Source organism: Rhinatrema bivittatum, chromosome 1, assembly GCF_901001135.1.
Source record: "Rhinatrema bivittatum chromosome 1, aRhiBiv1.1, whole genome shotgun sequence".
Lineage (NCBI taxonomy): Eukaryota > Metazoa > Chordata > Amphibia > Gymnophiona > Rhinatrematidae > Rhinatrema > Rhinatrema bivittatum.
This window is the reverse complement of record NC_042615.1, coordinates 500,597,492-500,612,010: the sequence shown is the minus strand read 5'-3', so window position 1 is coordinate 500,612,010 and position 14,519 is coordinate 500,597,492. Positions and strand designations below refer to the sequence as shown.

The 14,519-nt window shown below is 46.2% G+C and overlaps 2 protein-coding genes across 2 annotated transcripts in view; one reads left to right on the top strand and one right to left on the bottom strand.

Moving 5' to 3' along the window:
* Positions 1 to 465: 465 nt before the first annotated feature.
* Positions 466 to 6,136, bottom strand: LOC115095673. The gene is made up of 3 exons (XM_029609714.1): positions 4,765 to 6,136; positions 2,317 to 2,397; positions 466 to 1,345 (listed from the first exon to the last, which is right to left on the bottom strand). The coding sequence occupies exons 1-3, from the start codon at positions 5,081 to 5,083 to the stop codon at positions 879 to 881; spliced, it is 867 nt and encodes a 288-aa protein (XP_029465574.1). The 5' UTR covers positions 5,084 to 6,136; the 3' UTR covers positions 466 to 878.
* A 498-nt stretch (positions 6,137 to 6,634) lies between these two features.
* Positions 6,635 to 14,519, top strand: part of NT5DC2 (5'-nucleotidase domain containing 2) — a 145,575-nt gene continuing 137,690 nt past the window's right edge. Inside the window, exon 1 of the mRNA XM_029609701.1 lies at positions 6,635 to 6,970. Coding sequence (XP_029465561.1) covers positions 6,709 to 6,970 — 262 coding nt within the window. The 5' untranslated portion in view covers positions 6,635 to 6,708. The remainder of the gene's footprint in view (positions 6,971 to 14,519) is intronic.

The window sequence follows — 14,519 nt, the reverse complement described above, 5'->3', positions numbered from 1 at the left end:
ACGTTTGAGCACCAGAAACACACATTTCTCCCTAGCATACCTTTTCTGTGTGCTGCTTTGATTTCATTCTCATTAGAATATTGCCATCGGGAGCACAGGGGATGTGGATATGCGTATGTTAAGCAAACGCCCATTTTTTCTACACGCCTTATTTCATTGGCTACGAGAATGTTATATCAGTAACAGACGATTCTTTATGTTGCCCTCATGTGCAAATGCACTGGTTGCATCTTCATCCTCTTCGGACAGCTGACCGCCCGTTGTAGTATAAACAACTGATTACCAATAACTGGGAGAGGCAAGACTCACTTTTCCTTTTGCCATCCTCCCCCTCCCCCTTACATCCTTTCCAAAAAGACACACCTCTTGTTTATTTGGTTAAATAAAGGCCGCAGTTTATTTCAACAAGACCCGAGCCCCCTAAACATTAATACAAAGCTAAACATCCCCCCCCCCCACCCCTTTGTAACATTGTTCTTAACATGCCCCCCACCTCGTCCAGTGGTAGAGCTCTGCCTGTGTCCTCCACATCTCTTACCACGCGTCCCAGCGTGAGTAAGCGACAGGGCCTCTGAGCATCAGCCCCCCTCTTCCTCATTGACCATCTCATGTAGCAGCCCCCACGCTACACAAGATTCTGCCCCCCGCATACCTTTTAACAATACAATCAAATCACCAACATTAGGGCTCGGGTTTTCCGCCATAGAACAATAACAACCTCCGTTGTCATTGTTCCCCCCCCCCCACTGCGGCCCTCTATTCTGGCAATAACCTGCTCTAATCCTTCCTGCAACGTGTTATTAAATAAATCGATACCAACGTCCGACAAATGCACCCCATCAGACCTAAATAAACCTGGAATAACTTTCCTGGACCACTCATGCTTCACCCAAAACCCCCCCCCCCTCTCTCTCCAACCACTTCCCAATTTGCTTGTTCATCTTTCGAACTCCCCTGTACCAGATTGGGGAATCTAAACACTGATACCTCACAATTATGTCCGACCACCCTAACACAGTGTGCAGCATCCCATTCAGAATGGTCGCAAAATCCTTCCTGATCTTGGACACCATTTCCCTACATGACCACTTGCCAATATCATTCCCCCCCAAATGTATTAACAAAATTTGTGGCACCCCATTCTCCATAACACACTGTTGCAAGAAAGTTAATAATCCGTCCCACTTCATTCCCCGCCAACTAAACCATTTGATGCTCCATTGCAGCTCTTCCAGGTAGAGATTCAATCCATATGGCCTCCTCTCCGCTCTGTGATGGGCCCAATGCATGAAAGAATGGCCCACGACCCAGGCACATTCCTGATCCCCCCGTCGCACCCGCAATTCTGTAAGAAAACACAATGTTAATACCTCCTATCTTAAATCTCACCCACCCCTCCTACTTTTTTTTTTTTTTTTTTTTTTTACCAACCCTGTCTTACGTAGGACAAAAAAGCTTGCGACTTCCACCGTCCTATGGCTTGTATTTTTTCCTTAGATAATCCTCTCTCAGCCGCCGATGTCGCCGCACCTATCCTAAACGAATGCGAGGTATAACACTCTGTCTTCCATCCCAAAATACTTATCACTCTTTTTAACACATGCACAAATTGATAAACCGTCAAAGGCGATCCATCCTTATGCACCAAAAAGAAACCCCCCACTTTTGGTCGCACCTCCAGGAAATTCTGGATATTTCGCACCGGACACACCCGCCTATCTCTTGCTGTCTCCAAAGTTACAAAATGACCCTTCCCCTGCTGGTCAACTTTTGAATGATGTATACAAATCGTCACACCCCTATTACCCACCCAAACGTTCTTTACCATGAGTCCTGTTCCTTCTGCATTCTTTTTAGAATTTGCCACTAGCTCCCTAACTCACATTGCACCAAAGAATGCCAGCACGAAAGCTGTCTGAAACAGCAGTACCTCATAATCTGACCAACACACCATTCCCAAATGCCCAACTATAACGAACAGATCCTCATATCTGATGGGAAGCCTCCTATCTGGCATACATCCCCTCTCCCTTTTCTACCTTACCAAAACCCTTTTGACCATAAAGCTCGTAGCCGGATTTCCCCAACCATTTAACTTTTGGAAAAAAGAGAACCCTGCAATGTACAAACGCACAGATGTCAACGAACATCCCCTATGTCTTGCCCACAATATGAATTGTACTAAAACCCCGTCCTCCACAGGGCCTCCCGTCCATCCCCTTGTCTCCAAATACTGGGTCACTACCCTATAACCACTCAAATACGATTCCCATGTTGCCGGTGCCAGTGACTTCCTTATCAGCGTCCATGCCTCACCCGGCCCAGTTGCCACAGGTGTGCCGGGAACGGATCCCCTTCCAAATTTGCTCCGGGCGCTAGCTTTCTGAATTCTTGCCACTTGAAACGAGAAAGTGCATCAGCAATTACATTATGTTCACCTGGCACATGTCTCGCTCTAATAGTTACATTACATTTTAAACATAGGAAAACTAACTCCCTCAACAACTCTGACACTCTCGGACATTTCGCTGACTGTCTATTAATCACCTGCACCACTCCCAAGTTATCGCACCATAATAAAACTTTCTTATTTGCTAACTTCTTTCCCCAAATGCTCAGTGCTACTACTACCGGGAATAATTCCAAGAAATTGATGTTCTTAATCAACCCTTCATCCCTCCATTCCTCTGGCCACCTCTCTGCACACCAATTACCTTGAAAGTATACTCCAAACCCCAACCCTCCCGCTGCATCTGAGAAAAGCTCTATATCCCAATTTGATACCTCCGCACCCTGCATAATGCATACCCCATTGAATGATTCCAGGAAAACCTCCCACACGCCTAATTCGTCCTTTACCCTACGTGTCACCCTAATATAGTGATGACTGGCCCTAACCCCCACCGTGGTACTGGATAACCGTCTAATAAACGCCCTTCCCATAGGAATTACTCGACACCAAAGTTCAGTGCCCCAATTAAAGCTTGCATCTGCCTTAATGTGACCCTAGAAGCCCTGCGTACCCTCTGCACCAACCCTTTCAGTCTCATAACTTTCTCTTCTGGCAAACGTGACTCTAAAGCTTCCGAATCGAGTTCAATCCCCAAAAAGATGAGCCTAGGGACTGGGCCCTCTGTTTTATTACTCACAATTGGTACTCCGAAAGCAGCAGCTACTTGCAAAAAACCATCTAATAGCCTCTGACATAAATTTGACTTAGCTGGTCCCACAAAGAAAAAATCATCTAGGTAATGCAACATCCCTCCCACGCCTGTACTCTGCTCAACAACCCACTGCAAAAATGTGCTAAACGCTTCAAAAAATGCACATGACACTGCACAACCCATTGGCAAACACTTATCTATATAATACTGACCCTCAAACTGGAACCCCAACAAAGGAAAACTGCTAGGATGTATAGGCAACAACCTAAAAGCGGATTCTATATCTGCTTTTGCTAACAATGCTCCCTTTCCCGCCTGTTTAACTAAACTAACTGCTTCGTCGAAGGAAGCGTAACGCACTGAACAAAACTCCTTAGGTATAAAATCATTCACTGACCTGCCCTTTGGGTACGATAAGTTCAGAATCATTCGAAACTTACCCTGTTCCTTTTTTGGTATTACTGCAACCGGAGACAAATGCATATTGACGTATGGCGGCGATACCAACGGCCCTGCCACTCTCCCTAAATTAACTTCTGCCCATATTTTTTCCCTAGCAATCCCAGCATGCTTAATAGCAGACTTTGCGTTCCTTCCCCCCTCCCCTTTTCCCGGACCCTGGTACGGGATGACGAAACCCTCTAAGAACCCTTTATACAAGAATCTAGCCACTTCCTTCTTAGGATACTGCCTCAACCAGTATAGCATGGCATGCAAAGCCACTGGCGAGTCAGCCTTGCTGCTCAAATCCTTAAACTTTTCCCCCTCTGCCATGAGTTCCGCTTGCACCCTGTGCACATTTAGAGGCTGCATGTGGACCTCCGCACATGAACATGCATGTCGGAACTTGCAGTCCGGGAATAAACAGGCTGCTTTGCTATACCGCCAACAAACGTCATTCCCTCCTGCGGTTGCCTTACTTCCTGTATTGCCTTTACTAACTGGTCCTCCAGCACGAAAGGAGCCAACTGCCCCACTTACCCTGCTAGCCCCTGCAACGCCACCCAAACTACTATTACCTTGTCCAACACTCTTGAAACCCCTGGACCCCTTGCCTGTCATTTGGGTTAACCACAAGTTGATATCTTGTGAACCCCAAGACATTACTGCCCTCCATCTTATCCCGGAATTTTTCATCGTAGTTGAGCCATGCCCAACCCTCATAATCCCGGAACGCTCCAAGTATGCTGTCAGCATATGACAACAACGCTCCGTATTGCGATGGATCATAATGACCCACCACACTGGCCAAACGCAAAAATCCTCTCACCCAATTCACTATATTCTTAGTTACCCGAGGACCTCCGGACTTCTTATCCTTCTTTCTACTCTTCTTAGATCCCCTTCTCCCTTCCAAAGGCCTAAAAATATTCACATACTTCCTCTTGCGAATGCGTCTGCGGAGTTTTCTCGGTACTCCTTCCCACAATTCCGCTAATGTAGCACCCGCTGATTGCCCTACCCCATGCTGAGGCCCCTCCCACAATACTTCCTTGTAATTTGGCCCCGAATCAGAGGAGTCCTCTGAATCGGAGGAACTGGATGATACTCCCTCACTTTTTCTTTTAACCTTCCTTTTTTTACCCTTTGACTCTCTCACCTGCTTCCACTGGAACCTCCTTTTCTTGCCCGGATGCAGAATGCCATCCTCCCCTTCTGGAACTACCGCTGTCTTGACCTGTCATCGGTCCTGCAAACTCCCTGTCCTGCCAGGCCTCTTGACTCGAAGTTCCAGGCATCCCCTCCTCTTCAGGTCCTGCAAGAAAAGATGCCCCCCTTTCCCTACCTAAACTCCCTTCTGACACCTCATGCCTTACTCTGCCCTCAAAACCACCCCTGCTAGGAAATTTACCCCCCTTTCTATGCCCCTCCCTCCCATACAACCCACTGGACCCGAACTCTGTACCATACCCCTGCATGACTCCTTACCATACCAATCTGGCCATCCTCCAAAATTTCCCATGTCACCAATATCCCTGTCCTCAATAACCTGCTTCCCTTCCCTTAACATACCCTGCTCTAAATCAAACCCTGAACTCTCCTGAATACCTCTGGGTAACTTACTCTGTATGCCCTGCCTCCTCCCCACGGAACTTGTGATTAAACTAGCTTTCTCACCTGCATTACAATATTGAACTAAAGGGGCTGTCCTAGATTGAAAACCTGTCCTCTGTGCCTGAACATGCCCTTGCACATTACTGGTAAATTCACTTGTCTTGGCTCTGGCCCCAATCGTGGATGCTTCTAAAAAAAACCCTTTTTCCTACCTCTCCCTGCCTTGACCTGAAAACGAGCAGCACCTTTTTTTTTCTGTGCTTGAAGGGATCCCGGCATTATCCCTCAAACGGCTGCCTCGTTGTCCCTTCGTATTGCTGCCCCTCCCCCTGCTAGCAACCGCCCTCCCATCTCCATGGTTACCCTCCCCCCTTTCCTTCGGGGATACTCTGCCTCGAGCCTCATTAGCATCTGAAAGGAAACTAAAGTCCATGACGGAGGCATTAATAGAAATCTCTGCCTCCGCCCCTACCCCCACTGCACCCGAAAGCACTTGTGGAGGATCGAACAATTCCACTTCAGCAGACTCTGTGCCCCTCTCCCCTGAGTCTGCCGGCATGATCACCTGCTCTGCCGTGCCAGAGGCTGAGGACAACGCAGCGCTCGTGACCGTCAGATCCAAGGTATTACCCCTGCAAACGTTGGAAACCTCGTGCGGCCCCAACCCTCCCCCACTGGCGAGCTGACCAGGAGACATATCAGCAGCAGTCTTACTTAAAAGGAAGACAGGCAACGCAGGATCGGTGCAGCCCAACCCCTGGCCTCGCGCAGGACCGCGGCCACGCTCCCGCCCTCTACGAGACATAGCACAAGCCCCAGTGCTATAAAATCCCCAGGCTATGACTCTGTTAATCCAATTAACCTTTCAATGCCACCCCATTCAATTTAAAACTTTTTTTTTATTTTTATTAATAACCACTCACAGAAACACCACAAAAGCTGCTTGCCTGCTGCCTCAGCCGTCTCGCCAACTGAGGCGTGAAAACGGCTGCCCCTTACTACTATGCTCCTACATCCAATCCCTATTCCCCATTTGAATTGTCCCCGCAGCCATTGGTTCCTTACCCCCCCCCCCCCCCCCGCCGCCCCTCCTTTTCCCACTCCTTCCCTCCCCCACCTTCTTTTCCTCTAACCCTCTCGCTCGCTTGCCACCCATTATCAGCAGTGTGAAACAAGCTCACCCGCTTTCACTTAAATAACGAGAAAAGGCTTCCCAAAACAACACCTAGCCTTCTACTAAGAATCGGCTACCGCTGGCTAAGTAGCCAGGGGAAAAATATAAGGGGGGCAATGCGTTTCAAACCTCGGTTCAATGTAAGGGAGAGGGCGGGAGACCAGCCTCAGGGCGGAGCTTGAAACAGCCCCCGTGCACGCGGGGAGGAGCATTGATTCTGGAGGGGGAGATGGGGGCGGTGCAGTTCATTTTTGGTTGTTTGGGTCGGCGCGCCTGCTGAGTCTCGCTGGTGCGGGGGGGAGAGAAGGCTGACAAATGGCGCCCCTCGTGTGTGGCACCAGCGGCTGCTGCCGCCTCCTGCTGAGGGGCCTGCGAGAGGGAGCCCGAGCCACCGCCACCCCGAATGCGCCCGCCGTCGGTTACTGCAGCGAGAGCGGAGGGGCGCAGTGCCCGCCGCCCCGCAGAGCCGACGAGACGCTGTCGGGCCGCTGCTTCTCCTCCTCCTCCGCCGCCCCCAAGGTGGACAGCAAGAGCTTCCTGTGGGGCCGCTACAACGATATGAAAAAGCTGGTGCAAGGTGAGACGCGCACAACTGTAGGGGAGGAATGGTCTTAATAACAGTCCGTGCAATAACAGCAAAAGCCGCCTCCGCTGCGGTAATAGGGGAAATCCTATTCCGCCTTCCCGGGCTGGGGCAGACTCCTAGCGCCGTATTGCCGTTGCAGTCTTACCGCAATGTGAGTTATCGCAAAACAAACACAAAAGCTAGCGGTGCTGTTAAAACAGACTCCGTGTTTACAAACCCCCGTTAAGAGGAGGGGGCGGAGGTGTCGCTTGTTGCTTTAGCGGGGCGAGGTGGCATTAGCTGTGTGGGAGGAGAGAAACATAATCCTGGGGCTCTTCTGTAATGTTGCAACATTCAGGAAGGAAAAAAAGTGTGCGTGTATAAATACATATACAAACGCGTAACGTTAAACAGGCATTAGATTTTTCAAGGAATTCTCAAGTGTGTGTGTCTCTATATAGACACTTAAAAAAAGACACGTTTTTTAAATTGCATAAAACCTGCATCCTTGACTTTAATCCCACTGTTTTCCCCCAACCATCTGTTACAAAAGACAAATAGAGATCGGAGAGCTTTTAGATGCAAACCGAAGCTAAGGTTTTTCTGACCTTTCTCCCACTTTCACCTCCTCCACAACGGATAAGCTCTAGGTTTCTTGAAACGGGTAGTGTTTCTTTAAAACCAAATGTTTGAGTACAAGTACCTTCAGGCAAATCCTCCTTCAGTTCGTTGTGTACGAAGCTAATAAGACCGTGGCTTTCGAAAACTAGTCGAATGTATTTTGTTGGCCCAGTAAAAAGTTATGTACAGCATCACCTACGTTTATTTAAGAATGAACGTGCCAAAGCGGCATCTCGTGCCTTACATGACGTTAATGCTCAGACGTGTACAAGACAATATTCCAGTTGCGGCCATGCCAGACATCTTGGCTGAAAACACCTTGCCTGCCTGCCTGCACGCACGCAGTGAAGATTCTCACTGACAAACGGGGGAAAAATAATTTCAAATATCTGCTGAAAGCTTTTGTTGCGCAAACACTAGAGACGTGTGGTGCCCAAAGAAATGCACTAAAGGGTTTGTTCCAATTTGTGTCTTGGGGGGGGGGGGGGGAGGGGAGGAAGCTTACCACGTATATTTCGCGGTAGCTGTGAGTGAGCATTAATCTTTAGCTGCAGACCGATTTATTTTCTGTATAGTTTTGTTTCAGGATGAAGGTGGTGCAGTATATTGGGGGTGGAAGCTATGATATAGTGAGCCACTAGAATTGTGAAGTGGAAAGTAGTGCATACACAGGCCAATGCAATATAGCACGCTCAGCCAAGTGCCCTGTTTAACCAGTGGTTGGAGGTGGGTTTTGGATGCGCGTCCACAACCTCATATTCTATAAGGGGATTAGCGCATTCAACCACTCATGAGACTATTAGCTATTCTTCCCCCCTCCCCATTCCAAAAAACAAAATGTGCGCCTCAGAAATTAACACCTGCCCAGAGCACATTTTTCCCTAGTGCCTCCTTTTTGGTGTGACCCCCTTATTTTAAAGAGACTGCGTGCCCAGGAGAGGTGACTGGGTATGCGTTAGGAAAGCGGGTGCTAAACACTGAGCACCCGTTTTCCACAGAAATTTATTGGATCGGCCTAACAGTGCTGGAAAGGGAAATAATTTAATATTGGTTGTTAGAGGGTTTTAACAGACTGAGAAACTTGAAGTAAAATAAATTTCTTGGATCCTGACTTTTTTTTTTTTTTAAACCATGAAGTTTTAATCTCATCTATCCAGTATTCGATGCCTTCATGTAAGGAAGCTAAGCTGTCAGGTCAATCTCCTGTTTTGTATTTATTTTCAGATATGATCAGTTTTTAGTTGTGCAACTGTTGGTTCAGTCCTGGGGGTGGGGGAACGAAGTAGTTTCATCAGGAGATGCGGAGAGAGTCTGAAAGATTTGAGAATGAAACAATAATTACTTTACTTTCAGACTGCAGGTTTGTCCTGCTGACAAATAACAAATGTTGCACTTTGTTTGGAAGCTGACTCCATGAGGATGGCAGGCATTTAAAGTAGATTGTTTTGAAACTGCATCCCTGGCTCCTGCAAAATGCACTTTCACACTGGTGTTTGGGTACACTTGGAGCAATGCTGATAATCTATGGGCGTCATCAGGCAACAGCCCATTTCATTAGCACAGTACGATTTGGGCTTTACGGAGGGGTTCTTATCATAGGCCTGCACAGTAATCTGGAGTGTGGGCTGCCAAAATAAGTGCACGTCAGAAAGTGATAAGAGGAGAACATGGCAGTCAGGCTGTTTACCATTTTCTGGCCACATGTTTGGAGCACTTGGTGCCTTTACTTCTGGCTGGCAGTTAGCCTCAAATGCTTTAGGTGGGTGTGTGAACATAGTTGCGGTCTGTCTGTGCTTTGCTTTTTTTTCCAGGCTAAAGCCATGAAATCAGACTTTAACTTGGTTTGAGTCTTGTGTAATTAAGCCTCGTTTAGTATTGTATTCACTTACAGGGCGATACTATATGAATACAGCTGAGTGCACTTTTTAACCCTGTTTGGACATGTTTTGGATGCGTGTCCACAACCCCTTATACAATAAGGGGTTTAGCGTGTCCAAACCCTCCCCCAAACTAATAGTGCTCATCACATGCAAATGCATGTTGATGAGGCTTTTAGTCATTTGCCCGTGATGCAAGAAAAAAATTGTGCGGCCGATCTGCACTTTTACACTCAGAAATTGGGCAGGTGGTAATTTCTGAGCAGCCCGAAAAAGTGTAGCGATATTAAGTCAGGGGAACCAAAAGGTGAAATAAAAGATTAAAAAACAAAAAAAACCCCATCAGGTTAGGAAAACAAACGCTCAATTTTACAAGTGTCTGTTTTTCCTAACCTGTGGGTGTATGCCCCCCCATTTGCATTCTGTATCTCGCACCCAGGAGAGCATGCGCCGAAAACAGATGCGCTTTTTTAGCACGTCCATACTGTATTGGCCTGTTACTGAGGGTTTACCTTATGCCAGTTCTAGAAACTTAACAGGGCCGGATTTAAGATGGCGCCCATAGGCAGAGGGCTTAAGGCAACAGATTCATGCTTTTCCCCTACCCCTAGAAAGAGCACAGCAGTGGGAATCCCAGTTTTTGGACATCTTCAGAATTTGGTGCCCAAGGCATGTGCCTATGTTGCTTATGACTAAATCTAGTCCTGGATTTCTAGTTCCTTGCTCTGGAAAGACCAGGAAGAAAGCCAGTCTGGTATTCAATTGGTGACTATCCAATATTAATACTTAAACCCACAGGCCGATGTGTTATCCTATCTTCTGGACAATGCTGTAGAATAGTGCTAGCAAAGTAGGAAAGATCGAATTTAGCCTTTTCTAAGAGACCTGCTGCTAACAGCATCTCTTAATTCTGCTTCACAGTTTATTGGTAGTAATTTTTCATAGACAACCAGTAATTCATTTTCGGCAAAAGAATGACATTCCAATGAGATATATGAGAAAATGCGAAGTTTAGGTACTACTTTGGACTCCATTCTCGCCCTGAAAGCACAAATCAGGAAGGTAGCTAGGACTTCTTTTCACAGGCTGTGCTCCCCAAGACTTTTGAGTTTTATTCAAGTGTTTGATTTATATAATTTTGATTATTGCAATTCTTTATATGTGGGTTTATCAAAATATGTAATTCATATTCTTGATTTAGTACAACATTCTGCAGTTTGCATGGTTTATGGTTTGAGATGGGGAGTAAGCATAACATCATATAAATGTGATGCTAGTGCAAATCCTTATTACAGAGTGGATAAAATTTAAGGTGTTTAACATTGACTCATAAGGCGATTGTATCCAGACAAATTCTGTTTGTCAAGCTGACTGGGTCCATCATGTGCAAGGCGTTCACAAGGTTACAACTTTTTTGGTGGTTCTTTTCAGTGTTGATTCTAGGTTGCAAGAAAATAAACAAAAAAACTGAATTTTTTAGAGCTGCCCCTCTGTTGTGGAACTCTGCCAGCGGGCGTATGTCATGAACATGACCATGAGCAACACACGAGCAGAAACTGCACTCAATAATCAAAGTACAAACGGCAGTAGTGCAGAAAAATGTATGCTGATCCAGAAATCCATCATTAAAAGTATTATGATGATTTCTGGATCAGCATAAATTTTTCTGCACTTGTGCCATATGACCATGACCATCTACAGTTTCATAAGAAGGTGAAGGCAGTCTTATTTACGCAAGCTTTGCACAGTCGATAGTTTGACTTTTATTGTCAGGGATATTATTAAATGTATGTATGAGGTTATTTTTATATTTTTATTTTATTTGTATTAATGCAAAAACAGTTAGCATATCTGCTTTTGAACATTTTGGAAACAGCAGAATATTAATTGGTGGAATAAATAAGCTTGATTCTAAAGAGTTTTCATTTAACTGAGCCTATTATAATAAATGCATTATGTGGCCTGATTACACATTCCAGAAATACAACAGAAAGATTTCAGTTCAGAACATTCAGTCCTGTGGTTGCCTCCTGCTTAATGACTTTTATTCAGCTTAAAGTCAGCAACAGTTAAGAACAAAGAATTTCCTTGACTAATTACTTGTTGTGTGTTGATGTAGTAATCCTCTTAAACAAAGGGCTTGTTTAGGAAGTAAAGACTTGGTACATTTTCTATATATAGTAAATGGGGGGATATAGAATATGAATGTTGCTTTGTAAACTGTTGTGATTTTCTTCTGGAACGATGGTATATAAAATGCCTAAATCTAGTTTAGTGGAAAATATACCAAAAACATATTTTCATTATGCAATAGGTGGTATAAGTGATAGTAAAACTTGTGGTTTTTTCTTTGTCTCCCATAGCTAAATTAGAAATTGGAAACCATTTCTGCTTAGCTTACCACATAGAATTGTTTTTTGGCCTTAAAACAGAAGAGGAAGGCATTTATTTTTATAGTAAGCTGCACAGTAGTTGGGACCCATTTTTTGCTTACTTTGCTATTCCGTACTTAATGTCTAGGATTACTAGTTTTGTTAGGCATGGGTCTTCATCCACATTTCAAAAGTGCTTCACAAGTTCCAGTAGAATTGACTGAAATTGTTTGTTTTTTTTTTTATCATGTCCTTTTATGTATGTGTTGCCCATCTGAAAGATGTTTTAAGGCAGAGAGAGAGGCTGAACTCCAAATATATAACTCTCCTTATCACCAGAGTGCTCAAGGTGACTATGCAAACCATTATCAACAAGTAAATTACTTAGAATAATAAATCTGGACAGGAAGACTTTGAAGACTGGGTTTGATGTCTGAACAGAGGGGGGAGAGGAAAGGCAGAGGAAATCTCTTTAGTTGCATGACCGAGTAATGGTTGTCAGATGGTGCCTCCCGTCAGAAGTCTGGAGCAATGGCTGTTACAGGGCATTCATTGCTTTTGTACCACAGCAGAGGTGTGCATGTTGTCTCTCTAAAAGCCAGAGGTTGGATTCAGAAACAGTTTACCTTAAATGTTTTTTTAACTTTTAATTTCATATTTGTAATCCACCTTTAATACCGGATCAAATTCAGGGCACCTAACATTGGCTCCACATACCTAACCAAAAAGGTAAAAATATTGCCCACCAAAAAATCTGTTATGGTTCAAGCCAAGCAATAATTCTATTCCTCAAAACTTTTTAAGACAAAATAATCCCCAGAACTTTCACAGGAGCAGCCTGAGAACTGTGGAACACATTCCCCCGTTCTTACCAGCAAGGAATTGATGGCTACATGGATTTCTGACACCAACTGAAAATATGGCTATTTACGCGGTAGACTAACACCCTAGAGCAACACATCACCCTTGCCTTCCCATTAACTCACAACCCCCCCCCCCCTTAAATTTATCGACACTACAGTGCATACAAAGAATACTCTAAACCAGGGGTCGGGAACCCATGGCTCGCGAGCCAGATATGGCTCTTTTGAGGGCTGCATCTGGCTCGCAGACACGTGTCGCCATACTTCGCGGTTCCCCGCTGACCCAGCTGCTCCCCGGTCCTCCGCCGCCCGGGCTTAAAATGCTGTCAGCCCGGGCGGAACGCGGCAGGACAGCTGGAGTCAGCGGCACCGGCGTGCTCTCTTCTCCTCCCCCCCCCCCGCGGCCCGGAAGAGGAAGTGGAGAGCATCGGGTGCCTGCGCGGGAAGAAGAGACCACACTAGCGTGGTCTCTTCTTCCGCGCAGGCACCCGATGCTCACCACTTCCTCTTCCGGGCCGCGGGGGGGAGGAGAAGAGAGCACGCCGACTGGAGTCATCCGGGTGCCTGCGCGGGAGTCATCGGGTGTCAGCCGGGTGCCAGCGCTGGAGTCATCGGGTGCCTGCGCGGGTCTTCCCGCGCAGGCACCCGATGCTCTCCACTTCCTCTTCCGGGCCGCGGGAAGAAGAGAGCAGGTGCTCTCTTCTTCCCGCGGCCCGGAAGAGGAAGTGGAGAGCATCGGGTGCCTGCGCGGGAAGAAGACTGCAGCGCGGCTCGGAGGAAAATGAAAATCTTCAACCGCGGCCGATGGGACTCCGCCTTCGCCTCCGCGAGGGCTGAAAATGAAGGAGGTTAGCGTTGGGAGGTGGCTGCTGTTGCCGCGAGTTCCCCGGGGGGGGGGGAGAGAGAGAGTGAATGAATGAGCGAGCAAGCATGTGTGTTTGAGATCCTGTGTGTGTGAGTGAGAGATTGCATGTATGTGAATGATTGAGAGCCTGTATATGTGAAAGAGAGTATGTCTGTGATTGAGATCCTGCCTGTGAGAGAGAGAGCATGAATGTAAGTTTACCATTGGGAACCTGTATGTGTAAGTTTGTAATTGAAAACCTGTTTGTTTGAAAGAGTATGTGTGTATGATTGAGATCCTTTGTGTGTGAGAGAGATCATGTGTATGTATGATTAAGAGCCTGTGTGTATAAGTAAGAGAGAGATCATGTGTGTCTGTGTCTGATTGACAGCTGGTTTAGGTGATGGAGCATGTGAGTATGTGATTGAGAGCCTGTGTTTAAATGAGAGAGAGAGACCATGTGTGTCTGTGTGTGATTGAGAGCTGATTTAGGTGAGGGAGCATGTGAGTATGTGATTGAGAGCCTGTGTTTAAATGAGAGAGAGAGACCATGTGTGTCTGTGTGTGATTGAGAGCTGATTTAGGTGAGGGAGCATGTGAGTATGTGATTGAGAGCCTGTGTGTAAATGAGAGAAAGAGAGGACATGTTTGTAAGCATGTGAATGAGAGTCTGTGTGTGAGAGAAAAAGACAGCATGTATTTATGTGATTGAAAGCCTGTGTGTGTGTAAGCGTGAAAAGATAGACAGCATGTGTGTAAATGTGTAATTAAGAGCCTATATAAGTGAGAGAGAAAAAACATTTGTATATGTGAGTGACTGAGAGCATGTGTGTATAGGTGTGTCATTGAGAGCCAGTGTGAGAGAGAGCGCTGGTATGTGACTGAGAGAGGAGAAAGTTCCAAGCAAACCACCCCACCTCCTGCTAATTCAGAACAATCTCAGGACACCTGGATATCAAACGTTCCCAGGTATGCAGAGCAAAA